This window comes from Oncorhynchus nerka, linkage group LG16, assembly GCF_034236695.1.
Source record: "Oncorhynchus nerka isolate Pitt River linkage group LG16, Oner_Uvic_2.0, whole genome shotgun sequence".
Taxonomy (NCBI): Eukaryota; Metazoa; Chordata; class Actinopteri; order Salmoniformes; family Salmonidae; genus Oncorhynchus; species Oncorhynchus nerka.
This window is the reverse complement of record NC_088411.1, coordinates 32723458-32750713: the sequence shown is the minus strand read 5'-3', so window position 1 is coordinate 32750713 and position 27256 is coordinate 32723458. Positions and strand designations below refer to the sequence as shown.

The 27256-nt window shown below is 44.4% G+C and overlaps 1 protein-coding gene across 1 annotated transcript in view; it reads left to right on the top strand.

Moving 5' to 3' along the window:
• LOC115118421 (slit homolog 1 protein-like) overlaps positions 1–27256 on the top strand; it is a 330419-nt gene that overhangs the window by 287363 nt on the left and 15800 nt on the right. Inside the window, exons 16-27 of the mRNA XM_065002621.1 lie at positions 5891–6035; positions 6170–6244; positions 6681–6824; positions 7182–7325; positions 9453–9619; positions 10149–10281; positions 11129–11197; positions 11788–11859; positions 14558–14629; positions 21538–21609; positions 24636–24799; positions 26738–26862. Of these exons, the coding sequence (XP_064858693.1) occupies positions 5891–6035; positions 6170–6244; positions 6681–6824; positions 7182–7325; positions 9453–9619; positions 10149–10281; positions 11129–11197; positions 11788–11859; positions 14558–14629; positions 21538–21609; positions 24636–24799; positions 26738–26862 (1382 nt within the window). The remainder of the gene's footprint in view (positions 1–5890; positions 6036–6169; positions 6245–6680; positions 6825–7181; positions 7326–9452; positions 9620–10148; positions 10282–11128; positions 11198–11787; positions 11860–14557; positions 14630–21537; positions 21610–24635; positions 24800–26737; positions 26863–27256) is intronic.

Here is a 27256-nt window from a genome sequence, read left to right as displayed (position 1 = left end):
GGGGTAAGAGCAGAGGTTAGTTTGGACCTTCCCAGGAAGCGTTGAACTGACCTCCATACTTTGAGTGTGTTAAGTGTAACGGGATTATTGCAGTGATCTTCTACAGACTTGAAACTTCTGAAAAATAAAAGATCCTGTAAGGGGTATTTTGAAAGAGAAGTCTCAATGTCTAACCAAATAGAGGAGTCATCATTTGTGATCCAGTCAGAAATATAACAGAGGTGTTCACACCATTGATAGAACCTGATATTAGGCAGGTCCAAGCCGCCCATAGAACTTGGCAGCTGCAATATTGCCATCTTAAGTCTTGGCTTGCGTTTACTCCATATAAAGGAACTTAGCCATCCATTTACATCCTTTATTACCTTATTGGAGAGTAATACTGGGATCATTTGGATTGGGTAAAGTAGTCTAGGTAAAACGTTCATTTTCAAGAGGGATATTCTACCCAACCAAGAAATCGGGAGAGAGTTCCAGCGCTCCAGATCCTGTCTTATTGTATCAAACAAGGGAACAAAATTGGCTTTGTACATTAGCTGGAATTTAGGAGTTACAAATATACCCAGATACATGAAACCTGAGGGAGACCATTTAAAAGGGAAGGGGGGAGAAGTGTTAGGTACAGAGTGTAGGCTACCAAGTGGCATAGCCTCTGACTTAGTAAGGTTAATCTTGTAGCCTGAGAATCCGCTGAATAATTCAATAATATTAATAAGAGATGTAATTGAAGTCTCGGGACTGGAGATGAATATCAGGACATCATCAGCATGCACAACAAGCTTATTTTATGGTGAACATCACCAATGAGCAGCCCCTGTATAGCAGGCGTTACCCTGATGGCCTCGGCCAGTGGTTCCATAACGAGTGCAAATAGGAGAGGGGACAAAGGACAGCCCTGTCTGGTACCTCTGTGTATAGAGAAGCTATTTGACCGTAGCCCATTAGTAAGGACAGCCCTGTCTGGTACCTCTGTATATAGAGAAGCTATTTGACCGTAGCCCATTAGTAAGGACAGCCCTGTCTGGTACCTCTGTATATAGAGAAGCTATTTGACCGTAGCCCATTAGTAAGGACAGCCCTGTCTGGTACCTCTGTGTATAGAGAAGCTATTTGACCGTAGCCCATTAGTAAGGACAGCCCTGTCTGGTACCTCTGTGTATAGAGAAGCTATTTGACCGTAGTCCATTAGTAAGGACAGCCCTGTCTGGTACCTCTGTGTATAGAGAAGCTATTTGACCATAGCCCATTAGTAAGGACAGCCCTGTCTGGTACCTCTGTGTATAGAGAAGCTATTTGACCGTAGTCCATTAGTAAGGACAGCCCTGTCTGGTACCTCTGTGTATAGAGAAGCTATTTGACCGTAGCCCATTAGTAAGGACAGCCCTGTCTGGTACCTCTGTGTATAGAGAAGCTATTTGACCGTAGCCCATTAGTAAGGACAGCCCTGTCTGGTACCTCTGTGTATAGAGAAGCTATTTGACCTTAGCCCATTAGTAAGGACAGCCCTGTCTGGTACCTCTGTGTATAGAGAAGCTATTTGACCGTAGCCCATTAGTAAGGACAGCCCTGTCTGGTACCTCTGTGTATAGAGAAGCTATTTGACCGTAGCCCATTAGTAAGGACAGCCCTGTCTGGTACCTCTGTGTATAGAGAAGCTATTTGACCGTAGCCCATTAGTAAGGACAGCCCTGTCTGGTACCTCTGTGTATAGAGAAGCTATTTGACCTTAGCCCATTAGTAAGGACAGCCCTGTCTGGTACCTCTGTGTATAGAGAAGCTATTTGACCGTAGCCCATTAGTAAGGACAGCCCTGTCTGGTACCTCTGTGTATAGAGAAGCTATTTGACCGTAGTCCATTAGTAAGGACAGCCCTGTCTGGTACCTCTGTGTATAGAGAAGCTATTTGACCATAGCCCATTAGTAAGGACAGCCCTGTCTGGTACCTCTGTGTATAGAGAAGCTATTTGACCGTAGCCCATTAGTAAGGACAGCCCTGTCTGGTACCTCTGTGTATAGAGAAGCTATTTGACCTTAGCCCATTAGTAAGGACAGCCCTGTCTGGTACCTCTGTGTATAGAGAAGCTATTTGACCGTAGCCCATTAGTAAGGACAGCCCTGTCTGGTACCTCTGTGTATAGAGAAGCTATTTGACCGTAGCCCATTAGTAAGGACAGCCCTGTCTGGTACCTCTGTGTATAGAGAAGCTATTTGACCTTAGCCCATTAGTAAGGACAGCCCTGTCTGGTACCTCTGTGTATAGAGAAGCTATTTGACCGTAGCCCATTAGTAAGGACAGCCCTGTCTGGTACCTCTGTGTATAGAGAAGCTATTTGACCGTAGCCCATTAGTAAGGACAGCCCTGTCTGGTACCTCTGTGTATAGAGAAGCTATTTGACCGTAGCCCATTAGTAAGGACAGCCCTGTCTGGTACCTCTGTCTATAGAGAAGCTATTTGACCGTAGCCCATTAGTAAGGACAGCCCTGTCTGGTACCTCTGTGTACAGAGAAGCTATTTGACCGTAGCCCATTAGTAAGGACAGCAGCCTGAGGATCATCATACAAAACTTTCACCCGTTTTATAAAGTTGTCCCCCAGACCAAATTTATTTAGAGCAAATAATAGGTAAGACCACTCCACACGATCAAATGCTTTCTCAGCATCTAGGGAGAGCACAAGACCATCCACAGCACTTTGTTGGTAGGCTTGAATTACATTAAGAAGCCGCCTGACGTTGTTGCATGACTTACGGCCCCTAATGAAGCCAGTTTGGTCTCCTTTCACAATTAGTGGCAGTAAGTCCTCTAATCTTGTGGCTAGAATTTAAGAAAGCAATTTTCTATCCACATTCAGAAGGGAGATTGGTCTGTACGAGGAACAAGACTCTGGACATTTTCCCTTTTTGAGAATAAGTGAAATGTTGGCTTCTCTCAGCGTTTGAGGGAGTTGGTCATTTGAAAATGAGTGGTTAAACATATCACGCAATGGCTCAAGGATCAGGCCATGGAACTCCTTATAGAACTCACTACAAAACCCGTCTGGTCCTGGGGCCTTACCGTTTTGCAGATTCTTAATTGCGAACATTATCTCTTCTTTGGTAATAGGGGCATTAAGGAGGGACCTCTGTTCTTCGGAGATAGTAGGGAGCTCAATCTTACAAAAGAAGTTCTCCATTAATTTGGGAGCATCCTTTGGCAGTTCTGAGGCATAAAGGTTTGTATAAAATGTCTTAAATGAGTCACTTATCAATTTATTTTCATATAAATGATTACCATCAGAATCAGTAATAGTAGCAATTAACTGAGAGTCAGCCCTCTTTTTAGCTAGGTATGCCAAGTACTTTCCTGGCTTATCGCCATGTTCATATAGCTTTTGCCTGACAAATCTCATTTTCTTTTCAGCGTCCTGTGTTAGGAGAGAGTCTAGCGTTGATCTAATGACTGATATTTCCTTTAATAGGGCAGGAGTGGGCGTTTTAATGTAGTCCTTCTCTTTAGTTCCTAATTCACCCTCTAACATTTTTTTGCTTTTCTCGCTTTTTCCTTCTCTTAGTAGCTGTGTATGACATAATCAGACCCCTGGCATACGCTTTACAGGTCTCCCAAAGGAGCCAGGGGTTATCTGTTGATTGAGAGTTAATAGAGAAAAATGCTTTAAACTCTGTTATAAAATATGATGTGAATGTATGGTCTTTAAGAATGGTTGTGTTCAACCTCCAATGTCTTGACCGATTGAATGCCCCGTTGAGTTTTATGTCCAGGATCACCTCAGCATGATCAGATATGACTATGCTTCCTATCCTAGCAGATAAAACAGACTGCAAAGACGTCTTGGGCATAAAAAAATAATCTATTCTAGTCTGACATCCATGAGGTGCAGAGAAAAAAGTGAACTCTCTGTTGGAGGGATGGAAAGCTCTCCAGACATCCGCATACCCCAGATCATCACAAATAACTTTAAGTGACTTAGCTTGAGGAGAGAGTGAAGCTATACCACTGGGAAACTTATCAATAAGGGGGTTCAACAAGCAGTTAAAATCTCCTCCAACCACTGCAGTGTCTGAGTTTAATTCTGAAAAGTCTAGAAATGCCTTAGTGAGGAAATCAGTGGGGTGAGCAGGGGGGAGGTAAATATTCATTATGGAAATGTTCTGCCCTTGTAAAGTACCATTAATTATAACAAAGCGACCAAATGTATCTTTCACACAATTCAAGACCTTAAGTGGTAAGTTCTTTTTCACCAGAATTGCCACACCTCTACTTCTGGATGTAAATGATGAGAAAAACACTTGACCAAACCCTCCTTGTTGTAATTTGTTCCACATACATACACGCAGTCTGTTATCTGCCATTGTATCTTGACCATTCAATATTCAGACTGGATCCTACTGTAAAAGTGGGGTGGTGCCTTTTTCCATGTGTTGAACTCTCCTCTATCTCACTGAGCATAAACAAAAAATATGAACCCTGAACTCGAACTACACTAAACCCAAAAATTAAACATGTAAAAATCCAAAATGGGGTTTTCCCACTAGCTAACATGCAGGGGATTTCAACTCTCCAATGTAGACTCTTAAGTCCGCATTGCCTCTCAATAGCCTCATCCTTTATATATATGGAAAAGAAAATCAATAGAAGAAGATTGAGGCTCTTCCACCTAAAACCAAGCCTGGGCACCAATATGGATTCACACATATCTCAGCCTGAGCTATAGCGGCTATTACTTTAGCAAGAAAAATAATAAAGATACGAATATTACTGAGCCGGAGTACGTGGGACTCACACCACTGTTTCGTGATCAGATTCAACTAAAAATAAACAAAGTTATTCAATGCTGTGGAGGTGCAGCTTAAAGTTATTTACCCGAGAGAGTCAATAAACGCAGCAGCCTCTTCAGGTGTGTAGAGCTTTTTAGGTGATCCGTTGACCATAATCTTCAATGTGGCCGGGTACAACAGTGCGTAGTCCATCTTCATTCTCCTGAGTCGAGCCTTCGCCTCATCAAACGCTTTGCGTCTTCGTACAACCGCTGTGGAATAATCATTGAAGAATGAGACCTTTGGACCTTTATGTTGACTACCATCAGAGCCGATGTTTCTAGCCGCATCCATGACGCGCTGCTTGTCGGTGAAGTTGTGGAACTTTATAACCACCGGCCGGGTAATGGTGCTTGAGAGCGATGGGCTCTGTCCAGCTTCACACGACCAGCCTTAGTGTACATTTGTAGGTAGCCAGGGATCCATTCCTCAAAGAATTTTACTGAACGTGTCCCTTCAGAATTTTCCGGGAGTCCCACAACACGAATATTGCATCTGCGTCCTCGATTATCTAAGTCGTCAATGTGCTCCGCCATTTCGCGCACCTGTTTCTCAAGTGCTTTTATCTTAGCGTCCATAGATGTAGTTGAAGTTTCCACTGCAGCAATTCTTCCTTCCGCCTCAACAACACGTTTCACAACGCTCTGTATTTCAGCTGAATGGCCTGCTATTGCTTCCAAGACCGTTCTTATCTTAGCATCGATCACTTTAGTAATGTTATCAGTCATCTTTTGAATCATCAGGTCCATTGTGCCTGGGTCCGCAATGGTGTTAGCTTCGCTAACGTTAGCTAGCTCCTCATGCACATCCACAGGGGTGGTGGTTTTGGTCGACTTCTTAGTAGTTCTATTGGGCATGTTGTCGGAGATTTTTGCGAAATAGTCGTCAAGACTCATTATATGGTAACTTATTTGGCCAATTCTACAACTTTTTCAAACTAGGAGATTAATGTAAGAATATAAATTTTCGAATGCCACGAGAGCTCGCTGAAACACCGTGTTCTCTCTACGGCGCCATTTTGTCCCCCCTACAGTTTTTTTTAAAGGTTGTTTGTGTTTGTGTGTTATGTGCCTTCAGGCACCGAGGACACCCGTCTGAATAATGAGTGTAACAGTGATCCAGTCTGTCCTCCTAAATGTCGCTGTGAGTCCAACGTGGTGGACTGCTCCAACCTCCGAATCAAAAAGATACCAGAACACATCCCTGCCTCTACCACTGAACTGTAAGAGTACACACACACACACACACACCGACACACACACACACGCACACACACCGACACACACACACGTGGCTGTTTATTTAACGCCAGCTTCATTCTAACCATGGTCTGTTTCCTCCTCTCTCTCTTCCCAGTCGTCTGAACAACAATGAGATCACTACACTGGAGGCTACAGGAGTCTTCAAGGCCCTCTCCCAGCTCAACAACATGTATGTTGTGGTTTATGTTATGAATGAAGTAGACAGAAATGTCTCACTAGTCTAGGTACCAGTCTGTTTAGCCACAAGTACAAGCAGTGGAATACAAGGAGTGGAATATAAGGAGTGGAATACAAGGAGTGGAATACAAGGAGTGGAATACAAGGAGTGGAATACCAGGAGTGGAATACCAGGAGTGGAATGAAAGGAGTGGAATACAAGGAGTGGAATACAAGGAGTGCAATACAAGGAGTGGAATACAAGGAGTGGAATACAAGGAGTGGAATACAAGGAGTGGAATACAAGGAGTGGAATACAAGGAGTGCAGTGTTAGCTAACAGACTGGTACCAAGGCTAATGTTTCACTGCTGCTACCAAAAAAAAGTTAAGAAGTTCACTAAAGTATTTTTTCATCTTTCTTTAATCACCATTATTTATTTATTCCCAGTGACCTTAGCAACAATAAGATCACAGAGATCGAGGATGGGGCGTTTGAGGGGGCGGGATCTGTCAACGAGCTCCATCTTTCAGCCAATCAGCTGGATTCTGTCCGCAGCGGAATGTTCAAGGGACTGGAGGGACTACGCATGCTGTGAGTCACACACACATGCAGAGAGACACACACACACACACACACACACACACGCAGTGACCCAAACAGACACAGACGCACACATGAGCACAAGTAGGCACACACACTCATGTATACATGGATGAGAACCATCATGCACTGACGCTTAATGTACTAGTCTTGCTTGGCAGAATTGTGGAAGTCCACACAGCGGCTGTGGAAAGAGACTAGTCATGTATTAACACCCACAATACATCATCCAAATCCTCCTTTTCCAACTGGATCTTCCTCCTAATATTTCATATTAGGAACATTTCAATACACTTCTTGTCAATTCACATGGGATATATGCCAATTAAGCAGTTTTCTCTATTCCAGAATGTTGAGGAACAACAAGATCAGATGTATCCATAACAACAGCTTCACCGGCCTGCACAACGTTCGCCTGTTGTCTCTCTATGACAACCAGCTAACTACCATCACCCCTGGAGCCTTCGACACCCTGCAGACACTGTCTACACTGTAAGACTCACACACACTAAGTCCTGCACAGGTCTGTTCTCAGAGCCCTACCCGTCATATTGCATGTCTATTCATCATTTGGAGAAAATGAATGCAATATATTTTTATTTTCACAATGCGATGCATTACTCAAATCGCTTTGAGAAAAATAGTCTTCTAATTAGCTTTCTTACCTAATAAAAGCCTGTAGCCGACATAACAAAAAAATACCTTTACATGAAATAGTGTTAAGATAATCAAATATTTCAGGCCTAATTAAAACTTAAATAAACCAGTCCCAGAATTGAATACAGGCTGCAAACATAGGACACATTTATTTAGTAGAATACCCAACTTAAGGCTCCCCATCCATTTTTCAGACACTTGAAACCCTTTTTAATGCAATCTAGAGCCATAATCTTTACATTACATTCGATGTGAAAAATGTTATTTTTTCTGCATGTCTAAGCACACCTCCTCAGCTGTCTGTATCCTCCTGACTGGAAGTTTTCAGATGCCTTGAATATGTCCACATTTTGTTACGTTACAGCCTTATTCTAAAATGGATTAAATCATTGTTTATCCTCGTCAATCTACACACAATACCCCATAACGACAAAGTGAAAACAGGTTTTTAGACATTTTTGCAAAAGTATTAAAAATAAAAAACAGAAATAACTAATTTACCTGTATTCAGACCCTTTCTATGGGACTCAAAATTGAGCTCAGGTGCATCCTGTTTCTATTGATTATCCATGAGAAGTTTCTACAACTTGATTGGAGTCCACATGTGGTAAATTCAATTGATTGGACAAGAGGTCGAATTAATTGTCCGAAGAGTTCCGAGACAGGATTGTGTCGAGGCACAGATCTGGGGAAGGGTACCAAAAATGTCTGCAGCATTGAAGATACCCAAGAACACAGTGGCCTCCATCATTCTTAAATGGAAGTTCCTCTGTGGGGATGGGAGAACCTTCCAGAAGGACAACCATCTCTGCAGCACTCCACCAAACAGGCCTTTATTATAGCGTGGCCAGACGGAACCCACTCCTCAGTAATAGGTACAAGACAGCCACCTTGGAGTTTTCCAAAATGCACCTAAAGACTCTAAGACCACGATAAACAATATTCTCTGGTCTGATGAAACAAAGATTGAACTCTTAGGCCTGAATGCCTAACATCATGACTGGAGGAAACCTGGCACCATCCCTACGGGGAAGCATGGTGATGGCAGTATCATGCTTTGGGGATGTTTTTCAGCGGCAGGGACCAGGAGACTAGTCAGGATCAAGGGAAAGATGAACAGAGCAAAGTACAGAGATATCCTGGATGAAAACCTGCTCCAGAGCACTCAGGACCTCAGACTGGGGCTAAGATTTACCTTCCAACAGGACAATGACCCTAAGCACACAGCCAAGACAATGCAGGAGTGGCTTCGGGACAAGTCTCTGAATGTCAAGGGGTCTGAATACTTTCTGAATGCACTGCATTTCCCTGGGTCTCTGCTAAAATCTGGGTAAAAGATTGAAAGGAATGTGGGTCTTATTCAGTACGTTTAGTAATGAACAGTTTTTCTAAAGTCTACCAACCTTGCCAGCAGGCATGCCAGCTAAGATAGATAAACAAGCTAGCTACTCTAACTTGATTGATAGCGTGAAATGGCTTCTTGGTAGCTAGCTATGAGGTTGAGAGATTGGGAACCTATCTGGGCTAGCTAAAGACAACTTCAGAAAATGGCTAGGTGGCTAGTACAGCAACAAATATATATTTTTAAATACAACATATTAATCAGCATTAATCTGAGGGGGCACGTGCCCCTGTACCCCGTATGGACATGGCGTCTCTGCGTGGCTGGTAGCCTATGTCTGCCTCGCCACTCACTGAATGGAATTCGCAACACAACAAGCTCCTGTACATTTTTTTATTGCAAATGTATCCGACCCGCAGTGTAATTGTTCTGAACTGTGAGCTGAACCACGGGTTGAAATAATGGTTTCATTCTATACAACAGCTGATTTTTCACTCGATGCAGGGCTCTAACACACCTACACACACACACGCGCGCGCACACACACACACACACACACACACACACACACACACACTTAATTGGTGTAATTGTTAAGTCTAACTCTCTCTTTCCATCAGTAACCTGCTGGCTAACTCCTTCAACTGTGACTGTCGTCTGGCCTGGCTTGGTGATTGGCTGAGAAGCAGAAAGATCGTCACGGGCAATCCTCGATGCCAGCGCCCCGCCTTCCTCAAAGAGATCCCACTACAGGACGTGGCCCTGCCTGACTTCCGCTGTGAAGAGGGTGAGTTTGGGTCGAAACACACACACACTGTCTAGCACACACAGTTCTGCCTCACACTCTCTAGCACACACAGTTCTGCCTCACACTCTCTAGCACACACAGTTCTGCCTCACACTCTCTAGCACACACAGTTCTGCCTAGATGGGAGTTACAGGTTTCACTCATACGTATGTTCTCTCATACAATGAGGGCCAACAGTAGATCACTAATTTACCTCCCACACAATGAGGGCCAACAGTAGATCACTAACACACATTGAGGGTCATCTCTATCTAATCTCTCATTTAATGTCATCTCTATCTAATCTCTCATTTAATATGTAATTTCTATCTAATCTTTCATTTAAAACGTTCTCTCTATCTAATCTCTCATTTAATATGTCATCTCTATCTAATCTCTCATTTAATATATTCTCTCTATCTAACCTCTCTGTTCTCTCTATCTAACCTCTCTTTTCCTCATTTCCGCTATTCAGTCTCTCTTGCTAGATGAATAATCAAACCTGCCTTCTCCCTCTGTCTCTGTACAGGAGTGGAGGAGATGAGCTGTGTGCCCAGGCCTCAGTGTCCCAGTGAGTGTACATGTCTGGAGACTGTGGTACGCTGCAGTAACAATCACCTCCGTGCGCTGCCCAAAGGCATCCCCAGAAACGTCACTGAATTGTGAGTTCCTCCTCAGTACATCAAATATTTCAATCATAAGAATGTTTTATGATACAATCAGGTGGAATTTTATGGACATGAGCAGATCGTAGCAATGGACTTAACACAGAAGAAAGATGGAGAGAGAGAGAGAGAGAGAGAGAGAGAGAGAGAGAGAGAATAAACATTATAGTTCTTCTCTCAGGCCTCCAGGCCTAATACTGATGTCACTCCAACTACAATGGCCAAGAACTGTGTGTGTGTGTGTGTGTGTGTGTGTGTGTGTGTGTGTGTGTGTGTGTGTGTGTGTGTGTGTGTGTGTGTGTGTGTGTGTGTGTGTGAGAGAGAGAGATCCACAGCAGCAAGAGAACATTTTAATGAGCAGGTTTTGTTGGGATGGGTCTGGAGATAGATAGAGAGGGTAGGGGGAAGGGGGAGATAGAAAGAGATGGGTGTGTGGGGGGGGAGGGAGGGGAGGGAAACGGGAACTAGATAGGGAGGGGAGGGGAGATAGATAGAGAGGGGTGGGGAGAGAGGGGAGGGAAGGGGGAGATAGATAGAAAGGGGTGGGGGGTGGGAGGGAGATAGATAGATAGATAGATAGATAGATAGATAGATAGATAGATAGATAGATAGATAGATGATAGATAGGGGGTGGGGGAGAGAGGGAGATGGATAGAGATAGAGGGGGTGGGGAGATAGATAAAGAGAGGTGGGGGAGGGAGGGGAGGGAGGGTGGGAGGGAGGGAAGGTTGTTAGGGTTCGTGGTCTGGCCTTTCTCTCTCTGTGGCTTTAGAAAGACCCAGGATCTGAATGCTGCCATTTCACACAAGTATTAAACTCTGAATATCTGTCTGTCTCTCCACAGGTATCTAGATGGGAACCAGTTTGGCATGGTGCCAAAGGAGCTTTCTACCTTTAAATACCTCCAGTTAGTGTGAGTGTGTCTCCCTGGCCAACCTTGATGTTTACCTGGTGTTATTTGGCAGTGTGTACCGTGTCCAATCAAAAAGCATCTTTTGACCGATGGGTAAAATAATATGTTACATGTTACTCAAAAAAAACAGTGGTCCACCCCTTGTGTCTCCATCGTAATCACTTCAAAAGTTTTTACCCTTGTATGATGGCCAGAATTAGGGGGACTAATTCAATGGAGGCCAGAGAAAGAAAGGGGTAGAAACTCTGGGTAATATAATTGCGTCAGCTAGGCTGGATACTGTAGGAGAACTGTGGCTAACTGACAAGTACACTGTTGAACTTCTTTCTTCTCCAATCCGGAGGACATAAAACAAGCTTTTTATTTTCAATTCAGCTGTCAACAGAGCTCGGTGCTTACTATCAGATGTTACAAAATCCAACTTTTTAGATATAATGTTAATGATATGGTAGAGAAAGACCCCACTGAACAGTTCATATCATGAACAATCATATTTGTTTTGGTGAAATGTATTTTATAACATAAGGAATGACACTTCATGGGTGGATGCCCAACAGTGTGATTTAACAGTGTGTTCTGTGTCCTTTTAGAGACCTTAGTAACAACAAGATCAACTCTCTCACCATCTCTTCATTCTCCAACATGAGTCAGCTCACGACACTGTAAGCACTGATCCTTTAACCTACCTGTCTACCTGTCCACCTGTCTACCTGTCTACCTGTCCACCTGTCCGCCTGTCCGCCTGTCCGCCTGTCCGCCTGTCCACCTGTCCACCTGTCCACCTGTCTACCTGTCCACCTGTCCACCTGTCCACCTGTCCACCTGTCCACCTGTCCACCTGTCCACCTGTCTACCTGTCCACCTGTCCACCTGACACCTGTCCACCTGTCCACCTGTCCACCTGTCCACCTGTCTACCTGTCCACCTGTCCACCTGTCTACCTGTCCACCTGTCCACCTGTCCACCTGTCCACCTGTCTACCTGTCTACCTGTCCACCTGTCCACCTGTCCACCTGTCTACCTGTCTACCTGTCTACCTGTCCACCTGTCCACCTGTCCACCTGTCCACCTGTCTACCTGTCCACCTGTCTACCTGTCCACCTGTCCACCTGTCTACCTGTCTACCTGTCCACCTGTCCACCTGTCTACCTGTCTACCTGTCTACCTGTCCACCTGTCCACCTGTCCACCTGTCTACCTGTCCACCTGTCCACCTGTCTACCTGTCCACCTGTCCACCTGTCTACCTGTCCACCTGTCCACCTGTCCACCTGTCCACCTGTCTACCTGTCTACCTGTCCACCTCTCTACCTGTCCACCTGTCTACCTGTCCACCTGTCTACCTGTCTACCTGTCCACCTGTCCACCTGTCCACTATGAGCGCATTGAACACAACAAAACAACTCTGTAGTTTTCTAGGATGTGTTATAACAGAAGGGATATGTGTTAAGGTGTACTGCCTGTTTCTTACTCATTCTAGGATCCTGAGTTATAACAGGAGGGATATGTGTTAAGGTGTACTGCCTGTAGGATCCTGAGTTATAACAGGAGGGATATATGTTAAGGTGTACTGCCTGTTTCTTACTCATTCTAGGATCCTGAGTTATAACAGGAGGGATATGTGTTAAGGTGTACTGCCTGTAGGATCCTGAGTTATAACAGGAGGGATATATGTTAAGGTGTACTGCCTGTTTCTTACTCATTCTAGGATCCTGAGTTATAACAGGAGGGATATATGTTAAGGTGTACTGCCTGTTTCTTACTCATTCTAGGATCCTGAGTTATAACAGGAGGATTATATGTTAAGGTGTACTGCCTGTTTCTTACTCATTCTAGGATCCTGAGTTATAACAGGAGGGATATGTGTTAAGGTGTACTGCCTGTAGGATCCTGAGTTATAACAGGAGGGATATATGTTAAGGTGTACTGCCTGTTTCTTACTCATTCTAGGATCCTGAGTTATAACAGAAGGGATATGTGTTACGGTGTACTGCCTGTTTCTTATCATTCTAGGATCCTGAGTTATAACAGGAGGGATATATGTTAAGGTGTACTGCCTGTTTCTTATCATTCTAGGATCCTGAGTTATAACAGGAGGGATATATGTTAAGGTGTACTGCCTGTTTCTTATCATTCTAGGATCCTGAGTTATAACAGAAGGAATATGTGTTACGGTGTACTGCCTGTTTCTTACTCATTCTAGGATCCTGAGTTATAACAGAAGGGATATATGTTAAGGTGTACTGCCTGTTTCTTACTCATTCTAGGATCCTGAGTTATAACAGGAGGGATATATGTTAAGGTGTACTGCCTGTTTCTTACTCATTCTAGGATCCTGAGTTATAACAGGAGGGATATATGTTAAGGTGTACTGCCTGTTTCTTACTCATTCTAGGATCCTGAGTTATAACAGAAGGGATATATGTTAAGGTGTACTGCCTGTTTCTTACTCATTCTAGGATCCTGAGTTATAACAGGAGGGATATATGTTAACTGGTGTACTGCCTGTTTCTTACTCATTCTAGGATCCTGAGTTATAACAGGAGGGATATATGTTAAGGTGTACTGCCTGTTTCTTACTCATTCTAGGATCCTGAGTTATAACAGGAGGGATATATGTTAAGGTGTACTGCCTGTTTCTTACTCATTCTAGGATCCTGAGTTATAACAGGAGGGATATATGTTAAGGTGTACTGCCCTTTTCTTACTCATTCTAGGATCCTGAGTTATAACAGGAGGGATATATGTTAAGGTGTACTGCCTGTTTCTTACTCATTCTAGGATCCTGAGTTATAACAGAAGGGATATATGTTAAGGTGTACTGCCTGTTTCTTACTCATTCTAGGATCCTGAGTTATAACAGAAGGGATATATGTTAAGGTGTACTGCCTGTTTCTTACTCATTCTAGGATCCTGAGTTATAACTAGAATCTGGATGAGTTATGTTAAGGTGTACTGCCTGTTTCTTACTCATTCTAGGATCCTGAGTTATAACAGAAGGGATATATGTTAAGGTGTACTGCCTGTTTCTTACTCATTATAGGATCATGAGTTATAACAGGAGGGATATATGTTAAGGTGTACTGCCTGTTTCTTACTCATTCTAGGATCCTGAGTTATAACAGGAGGGATATATGTTAAGGTGTACTGCCTGTTTCTTACTCATTCTAGGATCATGAGTTATAACAGGAGGGATATATGTTAAGGTGTACTGCCTGTTTCTTACTCATTCTAGGATCCTGAGTTATAACAGAAGGGATATATGTTAAGGTGTACTGCCTGTTTCTTACTCATTCTAGGATCCTGAGTTATAACAGAAGGGATATATGTTAAGGTGTTCTGCCTGTTTCTTATCATTCTAGGATCCTGAGTTATAACTCTCTGCGCTGCATCCCCAGTCTGGCCTTTGGTGGACTGCGCTCCCTTCGACTACTGTGAGCACATTCTCCTATCCCATCACTGTCTGTGTGAGTGTGTATCCGTGTGTGTGTGTGTGTGTGTGTGTGTATGAAACTTTTACCAACTTTGAACTCTGAACCCCTTTTAGAGTCTAACAGTTAGAACTATTAAACGTCTTGCCTGAGACACTTTCTGTCTACACCCCTCGATCCCTCCTCCCGTTAAAACACAAAGAACGAGGTTACAGGGGACATTATATAGCAGGGATTTGAGTGATCAGACCAGCAGTAAAGACAGTTTTCTGTTTCCTTTCTGACTCCAGTTCATCTGAGACAGCAGGGTCCTAGACAGAGGGGGTCTGTGTGTGTTCATGTCTGTGTGAGTGGGCTTCGGCATACTAACATAATTACAAATGAGGCAGACTTATATGGCACGTGAGTGAAAGACTGCCTGGTAAAACACATGGAAGTCTAACAAGTCTGTTGCTGAACCGCACTCGCATGATAAGTATCCTGGCTTTGAGGCTTGAAGACTGAGTTTTTTTATTTTTATTTTTATTTCACCTTTATTTAACCAGGTAGGCTAGTTGAGAACAGGTTCTCATTTGCAACTGCGACCTGGCCAAGATAAAGCATAGCAGAGTGATCAGACAACACAGAGTTACACATGGAGTAAACAATTAACAAGTCAATAACACAGTAGAGAAAAAAAAAGGGGGGGGTCTATATACACTGTGTGCAAAAGGCATGAGGAGGTAGGAGAATAATTACAATATTGCAGATTAACACTGGAGTGATAAATGATCAGATGATCATGTACAGGTAGAGATATTTGTGTGCAAAAGAGCAGAAAAGTAAATAAATAAAAACTGTGGGGATGAGGTAGGTGAAAATGGGTGGGCTAGCTGCTGGGTTAGCTGCTCAGATAGCTGATGTTTGAAGTTGGTGAGGGAGATAAAAGTCTCCAACTTCAGCAATTTTTGCAATTCGTTCCAGTCACAGGCAGCAGAGTACTGGAACGAAAGGCGGCCGAATGAGGTGTTGGCTTTGGGGATGCTCAATGAGATACACCTGCTGGAGCGCATGCTACGGATGGGTGTTGCCATCGTGACCAGTGAGCTGAGATAAGGCGGAGCTTTGCCTAGCATGGCCTTGTAGATGACCTGGAGCCAGTGGGTCTGGCGACGAATATGTAGCGAGGGCCAGCCGACTAGAGCATACAAGTCGCAGTGGTGGGTAGTATAAGGTGCTTTAGTGACAAAACGGATGGCACTGTGATAAACTGCATCCAGTTTGCTGAGAAGAGTGTTGGAAGCCATTTTGTAGATGACATCGCCGAAGTCGAGGATCGGTAGGATAGTCAGTTTTACTAGGGTAAGCTTGGCAGCGTGAGTGAAGGAGGCTTTGTTGCGGAATAGAAAGCCGACTCTTGATTTGATTTTCGATTGGAGATGTTTGATATGGGTCTGGAAGGAGAGTTTGCAGTCTAGCCAGACACCTAGGTACTTATAGGTGTCCACATATTCAAGGTCGGAACCATCCAGTGTGGTGATGCTAGTCGGGCAAGCGGGTGCAGGCAGCGATCGGTTGAAAAGCATGCATTTGGTTTTACTAGCGTTTAAGAGCAGTTGGAGGCCACGGAAGGAGTGTTGTATGGCATTGAAGCTCGATTGGAGGTTAGATAGCACAGTGTCCAGTGACGGGCCAAAAGTGTATAGAATGGTGTCGTCTGCGTAGAGGTGGATCAGGGAATCGCCCGCAGCAAGAGCAACATCATTGATATACACAGAGAAAAGAGTCGGCCCGAGAATTGAACCCTGTGGCACCCCATAGAGACTGCCAGAGGACCGGACAACATGCCCTCCGATTTGACACACTGAACTCTGTCTGCAAAGTAATTGGTGAACCAGGCAAGGCAGTCATCCGAAAAGCCGAGGCTACTGAGTCTGCCGATAAGAATATGGTGATTGACAGAGTCGAAAGCCTTGGCAAGGTCGATGAAGACGGCTGCACAGTACTGTCTTTTATCGATGGCGGTTATGATGTCGTTTAGTACCTTGAGTGTGGCTGAGGTGCACCCGTGACCGGCTCGGAAACCAGATTGCATAGCGGAGAAGGTACGGTGGGATTCGAGATGGTCAATGACCTGTTTGTTGACTTGGCTTTCGAAGACCTTAGATAGGCAGGGCAGAATGGATATAGGTCTGTAACAGTTTGGGTCCAGGGTGTCTCCCCCTTTGAAGAGGGGGATGACTGCGGCAGCTTTCAATCCTTGGGGATCTCAGACGATATGAGAGAGAGGTTGAACAGGCTGGTAATAGGGGTTGCGACAATGGCGGCGGATAGTTTCAGAAATAGAGGGTCCAGATTGTCAAGCCCAGCTGATTTATACGGGTCCAGGTTTTGCAGCTCTTTCAGAACATCTGCTATCTGGATTTGGGTAAAGGAGAACCTGGAGAGGCTTGGGCGAGGAGCTGCGGGGGGGCCGGAGCTGTTGGCCGAGGTAGGAGTAGCCAGGCGGAAGGCATGGCCAGCCGTTGAGAAATGCTTGTTGAAGTTTTCGATAATCATGGATTTGTCGGTGGTGACTGTGTTCCCTAGCCTCAGTGCAGTGGGCAGCTGGGAGGAGGTGCTCTTGTTCTCCATGGACTTCACAGTGTCCCAGAACTTTTTGGAGTTGGAGCTACAGGATGCAAACTTCTGCCTGAAGAAGCTGGCCTTAGCTTTCCTGACTGACTGCGTGTATTGGTTCCTGACTTCCCTGAACAGTTGCATATCGCGGGGACTGTTCGATGCTATTGCAGTCCGCCACAGGATGTCGAGTTAACTTCCTGATAAGTAACCTTGACTTGGAGACTGCATTAGCTCCCTGATAAGTAACCTTGGCTTGAGGCTTGAAGACTGAGTTAACTTCCTGATAAGTATCCTGGCTTGAGGCTTGAAGACTGAGTTAACTTCCTGATAAGTAACCTTGGCTTGAGACTTGAAGACCTGTGTTAGCTTCCTGAGAAGTAACCTTGGCTTGAGACTTGACACACACACACACACACACACACACACACACACACACACACACACACACACACACACACACACACACACACACACACACACGTACACACACCCCTTCGACTTTACAGTCTAGTAAAAAAATGGAAGAATCATTAACGGAATTAACGGAAAGACACACTCCCTTTACGCACACACGCACACACACGCATCTAATACCCAGCAGGAGGCTTACCTCAAACAAAACCACAATAATCATCATACATGCACACGCAAACAGACAGACACACACACACACACACACACCCCTTCGATTTTACAGTCTAGTAAAAAAATGGAAGAATCATTAACGGAATCATCAAACAGACTAGGGGTCTGTCGTGTGTGTGTGTGTGTATGTGTGTGTGTGTGTGTGTGTGTGTGTGTGTGTGTGTGTGTGTGTGTGTGTGTGTGTGTGTGTGTGTGTGTGTGTGCATGTATGATGATTATTGTGGTTTTGTTTGAGGTAAGCCTCCTGCTGGGTATTAGGTGCGTGTGTGTGCGTAAAGGGAGTGTGTCGAGACAGCATCAGGGTGTGGCCAAAACGTGAGGGGTGAGAAAGTTTTAAAAAGAAGAAAGAAAAAAAAAAGACAGAAAGAGAGAAAGAAAGGGTGAAGACTGTGGCCTGGTCAACAAAGGGTTTAGAAATAGAGTGAGGGAGTCAAAGGGGAGTTAGAGAAAGGAGAGGGCTGTGAGAGCAGTGTGTTACTAACCATAACGTTTCTCTAACAGAGACTCCCTGGCTCCTCCCTTCTTCTAGCTCTCTCTCTGAGTCATTGTTACTGGCCAACTGCCCACTGTAAAATCTTCTCCTGCCTATACCCTTAGCCCTGACCCCCTGCCTTGGTAAGGGGTGTCCAGTCAGCAGGGGCTGTAGCTTATGAGGGTTAGAATGTATACATTAAGGGGTGTCCAGTCAGCAGGGGCTGTAGCTTATGAGGGTTAGAATGGATACATTAAGGGGTGTCCAGTTGGTATGGGCTGTAGCGTATGAAGGTTAGAATGGGTACATTAAGGGGTGTCCAGTCAGCAGGGGCTGTAGCATATGAAGGTTAGAATGGATACATTAAGGGGTGTCCAGTCAGCAGGGGCTGTAGCATATGAAGGTTAGAATGGATACATTAAGGGGTGTCCAGTCAGCAGGGGCTGTAGCATATGAAGGTTAGAATGGATACATTAAGGGGTGTCCAGTCAGCAGGGGCTGTAGCATATGAAGGTTAGAATGGATACATTAAGGGGTGTCCAGTCAGCAGGGGCTGTAGCGTATGAGGGTTAGAATGGATACATTAAGGGGTGTCCAGTCAGCAGGGGCTGTAGCTTATGAAGGTTAGAATGGATACATTAAGGGGTGTCCAGTCAGCAGGGGCTGTAGCATATGAAGGTTAGAATGGATACATTAAGGGGTGTCCAGTCAGCAGGGGCTGTAGCATATGAAGGTTAGAATGGATACATTAAGGGGTGTCCAGTCAGCAGGGGCTGTAGCTTATGAAGGTTAGAATGGATACATTAAGGGGTGTCCAGTCAGCAGGGGCTGTAGCTTATGAGGGTTAGAATGGATACATTAAGGGGTGTCCAGTCAGCAGCGGCTGTAGCTTATGAGGGTTAGAATGGATACATTAAGGGGTGTCCAGTTGGTATGGGCTGTAGCGTATGAAGGTTAGAATGGATACATTAAGGGGTGTCCAGTCAGCAGGGGCTGTAACATATGAAGGTTAGAATGGGTACATTAAGGGGTGTCCAGTCAGCAGGGGCTGTAGCATATGAAGGTGAGAATGGATACATTAAGGGGTGTCCAGTCAGCAGGGGCTGTAGCATATGAAGGTTAGAATGGATACATTAAGGGGTGTCCAGTCAGCAGGGGCTGTAACATATGAGGGTTAGAATGGATACATTAAGGGGTGTCCAGTCAGCAGGGGCTGTAACATATGAGGGTTAGAATGGATACATTAAGGGGTGTCCAGTCAGCAGGGGCTGTAGCTTATGAGGGTTAGAATGGATACATTAAGGGGTGTCCAGTCAGCAGGGGCTGTAACGTATGAAGGTTAGAATGGATACATTAAGGGGTGTCCAGTCAGCAGGGGCTGTAGCGTATGAAGGTTAGAATGGATACATTAAGGGGTGTCCAGTTAGTATGGGCTATAACATATGAGGTTTAGAATGGATACATTAAGGGGTGTTCAGTCAGCAGGGGCTGTAGCATATGAAGGTTAGAATGGATACATTAAGGGGTGTTCAGTCAGCAGGGGCTGTAGCATATGAAGGTTAGAATGGATACATTAAGGGGTGTCCAGTCAGCAGGGGCTGTAGCATATGAAGGTTAGAATGGATACATTAAGGGGTGTTCAGTTTGTATGGGCTGTAGCATATGAAGGTTAGAATGGATACATTAAGGGGTGTCCCGTTCGTATGGGCTGTAGCGTATGAAGGTTAGAATGGATACATTAAGGGGTGTCCAGTCAGCAGGGGCTGTAGCATATGAAGGTTAGAATGGATACATTAAGGGGTGTTCAGTTTGTATGGGCTGTAGCGTATGAAGGTTAGAATGGATACATTAAGGGGTGTCCAGTCAGCAGGGGCTGTAGCGTATGAGGGTTAGAATGGATACATTAATGGGTGTCCAGTCACCAGGGGCTGTAACATATGAAGGTTAGAATGGATACATTAAGGGGTGTCCAGTCAGCAGGGGCTGTAACATATGAAGGTTAGAATGGATACATTAAGGGGTGTTCAGTCAGCAGGGGCTGTAGCATATGAAGGTTAGAATGGATACATTAAGGGGTGTTCAGTTTGTATGGGCTGTAGCGTATGAAGTTTAGAATGGATACATTATAGGGTCGTAGGATACAGAGCAAGCTACGGGACAGTGAACAGGAAGCATAGTATTAGTTTGGCCAGTAGCCAAGCAGGGCCAGGGGTCCAATGGGTTTAGAAGTAAGTATCTGGTGTTCATCCAAAGACACAGAGACTGTTGGTAATGGCTTGACAGATTAGGACAGCCATATTATTTTTCTGCCATTAAATCCTTTTCTTTACTGCCATCAAGCCCTGTGTGTGTGTGTGTGTGTGTGTGTGTGTGTGTGTGTCATCATGCGCGTGTGTGTATGTATCGGTAAGCCCAGTGGCTCATCACCCAATCACCTCGATGAAAGACGAGGAAGGAAGCAGCTCTGCACTCTGACAGACCCCCCCCCCCCCATCACACCCGCACAACAGACAGCAGAACTCAAACTCCCCCTTCCCATACTCAAAGACCCCCCATCACACCCCCACAACAGACAGCAGAGCTCAAACTCCCCCTTCCCATACTCAAAGACCCCTCTCATGCCCCCACAACAGACAGCAGAGCTCAAACTCCCCCTTCACACACTCAAAGACCCCCCTCCTCTATACTCACCGTCCCCTTTAGCTCACAGAGCCCTACCAGCCTGTCTGGGAATCACAGCCTAGGTACTCTGCTGAGTGCTCAGTTCAGTAACTTAACACCAGCCACTCTGGATTCCACTGCAGCCCTGTGTCTGTCTCTTCCAGCCAGCCCTGAGCCCCAGATAACAGACAACCTTTCCCCTGCCCAGACCTGCTGCAGAGAGACAGACAGACAGTAAAACTGCAGCAGTCACTAGAGAGACAACTGTAGCAAGCTGATTCAGAGGGGAGCTCTCTCCATGCCCTCCTCTTCCCCTGTAGACCTCAGGGCCACTACGTGCAACATAAGGACCCGGCATTGTCTGACTACAGAAACATATGAACAGATCTAGTGGATATGCTTCAGTGAGATCGAAACAATCAACTTTATAAAACATTTTTCCCAACATTTAGGACGTTGGAACAGAATGATGGGAGCAGATCTAGTTGAGGTATTTCTGTGTTCACCTCCCACTCTGTCTGTCATCTCAAAGGTCTCTCCATGGCAACGAGATCTCCGAGCTTCCTGACGGCATCTTCAGTGATGTGGCCTCTCTGTCTCACCTGTGAGTACGCACACGCACACTCGCACGCACGCACGCACGCACGGACACACACAAACACACACACATGAGCTTACTCAATAAACACAAACAGACACACATGGGTACAGTAATACCAATCCACACATGAATACACCTTTCACACACGCAAAGAAGTGAACACAAGCAACTATTCCTCAGACACATAAACATCTTGTCTGTTGTCCTTCCTTTACTGTACCACCCACTTTCTGAAGTCTAGCCTCACACACAGAGGTGGTCTGGTCTGCTAGTGTGTGTGCCAGGGGGAGGGTGGCTAACAGTAGCCCCGTCTGTAGAGCTGTTTGGTGGGCTTCACAGCCACCGAACTCCCCTAGTCAGTCACAGAGCTGTGGTTAATGTTACACACAGACCCCTCCACTGTCTCATCTCCACACACCATGTAGGTTTACTAACATTCCTTGCGGTCTGTGGTCTGTGAAGGGAGTGTTTGGGAATATATATATGTGTGTGTGTGTGTGTGTGTGTGTGTGTGTGTGTGTGTGTGTGTGTGTGTGTGTGTGTGTGTGTGTGTGTGTGTGTGTGTGTGTGTGTGTGTGTGTGTGTGTGTGTGTGTGTGTGTGTGTGTGTGTGTGTGTGTGTGTGTGTGTGTGTGTGTGCGCGCGTGACTCTGGGAGGTTGAAGTAGGGCTTTACTCCCAGTGGGGTCCAGGTTGTCTGTCATGTCAAAGCCATCGTCTGTAAATCAATAGGCCTATCCATCTCAGGAGAACAGAGGGCAAGGGAGGGAGAGAGAGGGATGGAGAATGAGAGAGAGTTGTGAGAGAAGAGGAAATGGGAGAAGAGAGTGCAGTGAAGAGAAGAAGGAGAGAGCAATGTGAGGGGTATATAAGGGAGGATAAGAAGAAGAAAGCAGGGAATATAGAGGAAGGAGCAGAGAGGAGAGATATTACAGGGAGGTAAAGAACATGAATATAAAATATGGTACTGGGGGATGAGGTAGAGAGTAAAATATGGTACTGGGGGATGAGGTAGACAGTAAAATATGGTACTGGGGGATGAAAATATGGTACTGGGGGATGAGGTACAGAGTAAAATATGGTACTGGGGGATGAGGTACAGAGTAAAATATGGTACTGGGGGATGAGGTACAGAGTAAAATATGGTACTGGGGGATGAGGTACAGAGTAAAATATGGTACTGGGGGATGAGGTACAGAGTAAAATATGGTACTGGGGGATGAGGTACAGAGTAAAATATGGTACTGGGGGATGAGGTACAGAGTAAAATATGGTACTGGGGGATGAGGTACAGAGTAAAATATGGTACTGGGGGATGAGGTACAGAGAAAGATCTAGAGAAGTTAGTGGGGGATGAGATAAAGAGTAAGAGAAGGTACAGAGGGATGAGGTACAGAGAAAGATCTAGAGAAGTTGGGGGGGGGGGGGTGAGATAAAGAGAAAGCTCTAGAGAAGTCAGTGGGGGGGGGGGTTGCTTCTCTTTGGAAATCATTGATCCACAGTCAAGTGGCTTTCATGTTAGCAGATGACAGCTATTGGACTGACCTAAAACATGAGCCTGTTAATCTGAGTAATGGAACAGTTTTGTGTGTTTGTGTGTGACTGATTGTGCATAACTGTGCCTACATCGATTCATGCAGGAACAATGTAAAATGATGATTGAGGGCAGCGTTTTCAAACCCCCAGTTGGTCAAAAAAGTTATCCAACAGTCATATTATTAGAGATATTTTTAATCAAATAAACTTTTCAAGGAGGTAAAGCTTGCTGGTCCTTTTTTAGAAAGGAAAGACTAGGGGAAATGTTCTGTCCAGCATCCCATCGACAGCACGGATAGCCAAAATATGTAACTGACCCAACCTTAACACTAACCATAACCAAACCACTAACCTTAACAATAACCCTTCCCTTAACCTAATTTTAAATATTAGTTCCCTTTCTGGAAGTACTGAACTGTAACAGTTGAGTGAAGCTCTGTGTTATCTGAAGGATGAGAGAGACGCCTGCTGGTCAAATAGAGAAGTACATCTAGTGAACGTCAGCCCTCATGAGTCTCTGAAAATGCATCCTTCTTTCTGCCATGATTAATTGATTGATGGATGATTCCTCAAGGTGATTGGTGCCAATCCTCTGACTAACCTTAACCTGTCCCCAGTGGTGTAAAGTACTTATGTAAAAATACTTTAAAGTACTACTGAAGTAGTTTTTGGGGGGATATCTGTGCATTAATATTCAGTTTTACTCCACTACATTCCTTATCAAGAGAACATCCCTGGTAATCCCTACTGCCTCTGATCTGGTGGACTCACTAAACACATTTCATTGGTAAATTATGTCTGAGTGTTGGAGTGTGCCCCTGGCTATCCGTAAAAAATATATATTTTTTAAATTATTTATACTTTTACTTCAGCTTATTTCTCTGTAATGTTGTGCACAAATTTGAGTACATCCCTGGTAGTGAGCATTTTATTCTTTGTCACGATAATCCATCGACCTGACAGGTGTGGCATATCAAGAATCTGATTAAACAGCATGACCATTACACAGGTGCACCTTGTGCTGGGGACAATTAAAGGCCACTCTATAATGTGCAGTTTTGTCACACAACACAATACTACAGATGTCTCAAGCATTGAGGGAGCGTGCAATTGGCATGCTGACTGCAGGAATGTCGACCGGAGCTGTTGCCAGATAATTTAATATTAATTTCTCTACCATTAGCTGTAAAATACATAGATTAGGTCCTATTGAATATATTTCAATTGACTGATTTCCTAATATGAACTGTAACTCAGCAAAATCTTTGAAATTGCTGCATGTTGTGTTTATATTTTTGTTCAGTATAAAACCAGATACTTTTGTACTTTACTCAAGTAGTATGTTACCCGGGTGACTTTCACTTTTACTTGATTCCTTTTCTATTAAGGTATCTTTACTTTTACTCATGTATGACAATATACATTTTTTATAACAAACGACAGTTTTCCACATTTGCCTGTCCCTGACCCTTAACCTCTGACCCTTCACCCTCAGGGCTATTGGTGCCAACCCCCTGTACTGTGACTGCCGTCTGCTCTGGCTGTCTGACTGGGTGAAGACGGGCTACAAGGAGCCAGGCATCGCCCGCTGTGCCGGACCGACGGGCATGGAGGGCAAGCTGCTGCTCACCACCCCTGCCAAGACGTTTGAGTGCCACGGTGAGATGGGTTCATTCATTTAGTTTCATTCACACCCCTGAGTCAATACTTTGATTACAGATTTGAGTCAACTTGGGTATGCCTGTATCAGCTTTCCGCATCTGGTTTTGGGGACTGTCCCATTCTTCCTTGCAGATTTTCTCAAGCTCTGTTAAGTTAGATGGGGACCTGGGGTGAACAGCAATCTTTCCACATATTTTCAATGGGATTCAAGTCTGGGCCACTCAAAGACTTTCACATTCTTGCTCTGAAGTCCTACCAGCGTTGCTTTGGTTGTATACTTGGGAGTCATTGTCCTGTTAGAGCGCAAATCTTCACCCCAATCTACAATCGTCTGCACTCTGAAGCAGGTTCTCATCAAGGATTTGCCTGTATTTGGCTCTATTCATTGTTACCTCTATCCTTACCAGTCTCCCAGTCCTTGCCACTGAAAAGCATCCCGATACCATGATGCTGCCACCATCATGCTTCAGGGTAGGGATGGTGTTAGATGGGTGTTGAACTGTGCCTGTTTTTTTTCAATTTCCCAATGATGGAGACCACTGTGCTCTTGGAAACTTTCAACACTCTAGAGCATGTTTTATACCCTTCCCCAGATATATGCCTCACCACAATTCTATATCAGAGTGTCATAGCAAAGGGGTGTGAATAGTTATGTAAATTCGATTTTTCTCTATTTAATTTTCAACACATTTGCACAAATTTCTAAAAACATGTTTTCACTTTGTCATTATGTGGTATTGTGTGTAGGTGTGTGAGAATTAAACTAAATGTAATCCATGTTGAATTCATGCTGTAAGACAACAACATGTGGAATAAGTCAAGGGGTATGAATACTTTCTGAAGGCACTGTATATGTAAAGTGTGGTGTACTGCAGGGCAGCTCTCTTGGCCCTCTATTCTTTTCTATTTTTACCAATGACCTGCCCCTGGCATTAAACAGAGCCTGTGTGTTTATGTTTGCTGATGATTCAAACCTATACGTGTCAGCAACCACAGCTAGTGAAAATCACTGCAACCCTAAACAGAGAGTTTTAGAATGGGTGGCTAGTAATAAAATGAACATAGTCCTGAACATCTCAGAAACTAAGATTTGTATTTGGTACAAATCATTCCCTAAATTCTAGACTTCAGCTCAATCTGATAATGAATAATATGTCTGTTGAGCAAGTTGAGGAGACTAAATTACTTGATGTTAACTTGGATTGTAAACTGTCATGGTCAAAACATATTTATTCAATGGTTGTGAAACTAAGATGGGGAGAGATCTGGTCGTGATAAAGAGATGCTCTGCTTTCATGACACCACACTCTACAAATCAAGTCGTGCAGGCTGTAGTTTTATCTCATCTTGATTGTTGCCCAGTCAGATAGTCAGGTGCTGCTAGGAAGGACATAGAAGAACCTCAGCTGGCCCAGAACAGAGTGGCACGTCTTGCTCGTCACTGTAATCAGAGGGCTAACATCAATACTATGCAGGCCAGTCTCTCTTGGCTAAACGTAAAATCCCAATATCCAGAACAAATTCAAGAAAGCATACAGTATTATATAGAGAATCATGATTGCATGGAACTCCCTTCCATCTCATATTGCTCAAATGAACCTCAAACCTGGTTTAAAAAAAAACAGATAAAGCAACACAGCACAGCACAGCACAACGCCTCTCCCCTATTTGATCTAGATATCGTGTGTATGTACTGATATGTAGGATATGTGTGCCATTTTACACTGATATAGTTCTGTCCTTGAGCTGTTGTTGTCTATTAACGTTCTGTATTAAGTCATGTTTCATGTTTTGAGTCGACCCCAGGAAGAGTAACTGCTGCTTTCGCAACAGCTAATGGGGATATTAATTAAATACCAAATACCAATAGTTGAAAACCAAATGAACAGGAAAGATAGGCATCATGTAAAATGATAAAATGTGTGTGTGTGTTAGGTGAGGTGGACAGCGGCGTCCTGGCCAAGTGTAACCCATGCCTGTCCAGCCCGTGTGTCAACCAAGGGATCTGTCACAGTGATCTGGCAGAGATCTACAGGTGTAGCTGTCCTCCTCAATTCAAGGTGAGATCATTTACCTGCAGTGTTCTTCTTGCCATGTCGTGCCTATGGTCCAGTCCAGCTCTAACACATACTTAGACTAAAATTAGATCTTGATTCAATCTGTATCGGTGAAGTGATTGAAATTTAAAGGCAATGTTTCCGCGTTCGCGGGGAGACTACATTCACGGTAAACGCTGCATATGTTGGCTCAATCGTAAATTACCTTTTAATGTCAAGAGCACTATAGCTCTGAACTTTATATATAGATTATATAGATTGAATCGAGTCCTTACTTGTCTTTGTGGCTGTTGAGTTTGTGACAAGACCGCTCCACTTCTGACATTATGAAGCCTATTGTTCAGCAGGCTTTTCTTCCAGCCCAGCTTTAGCACACCTGATTCCACTCATGAAAATG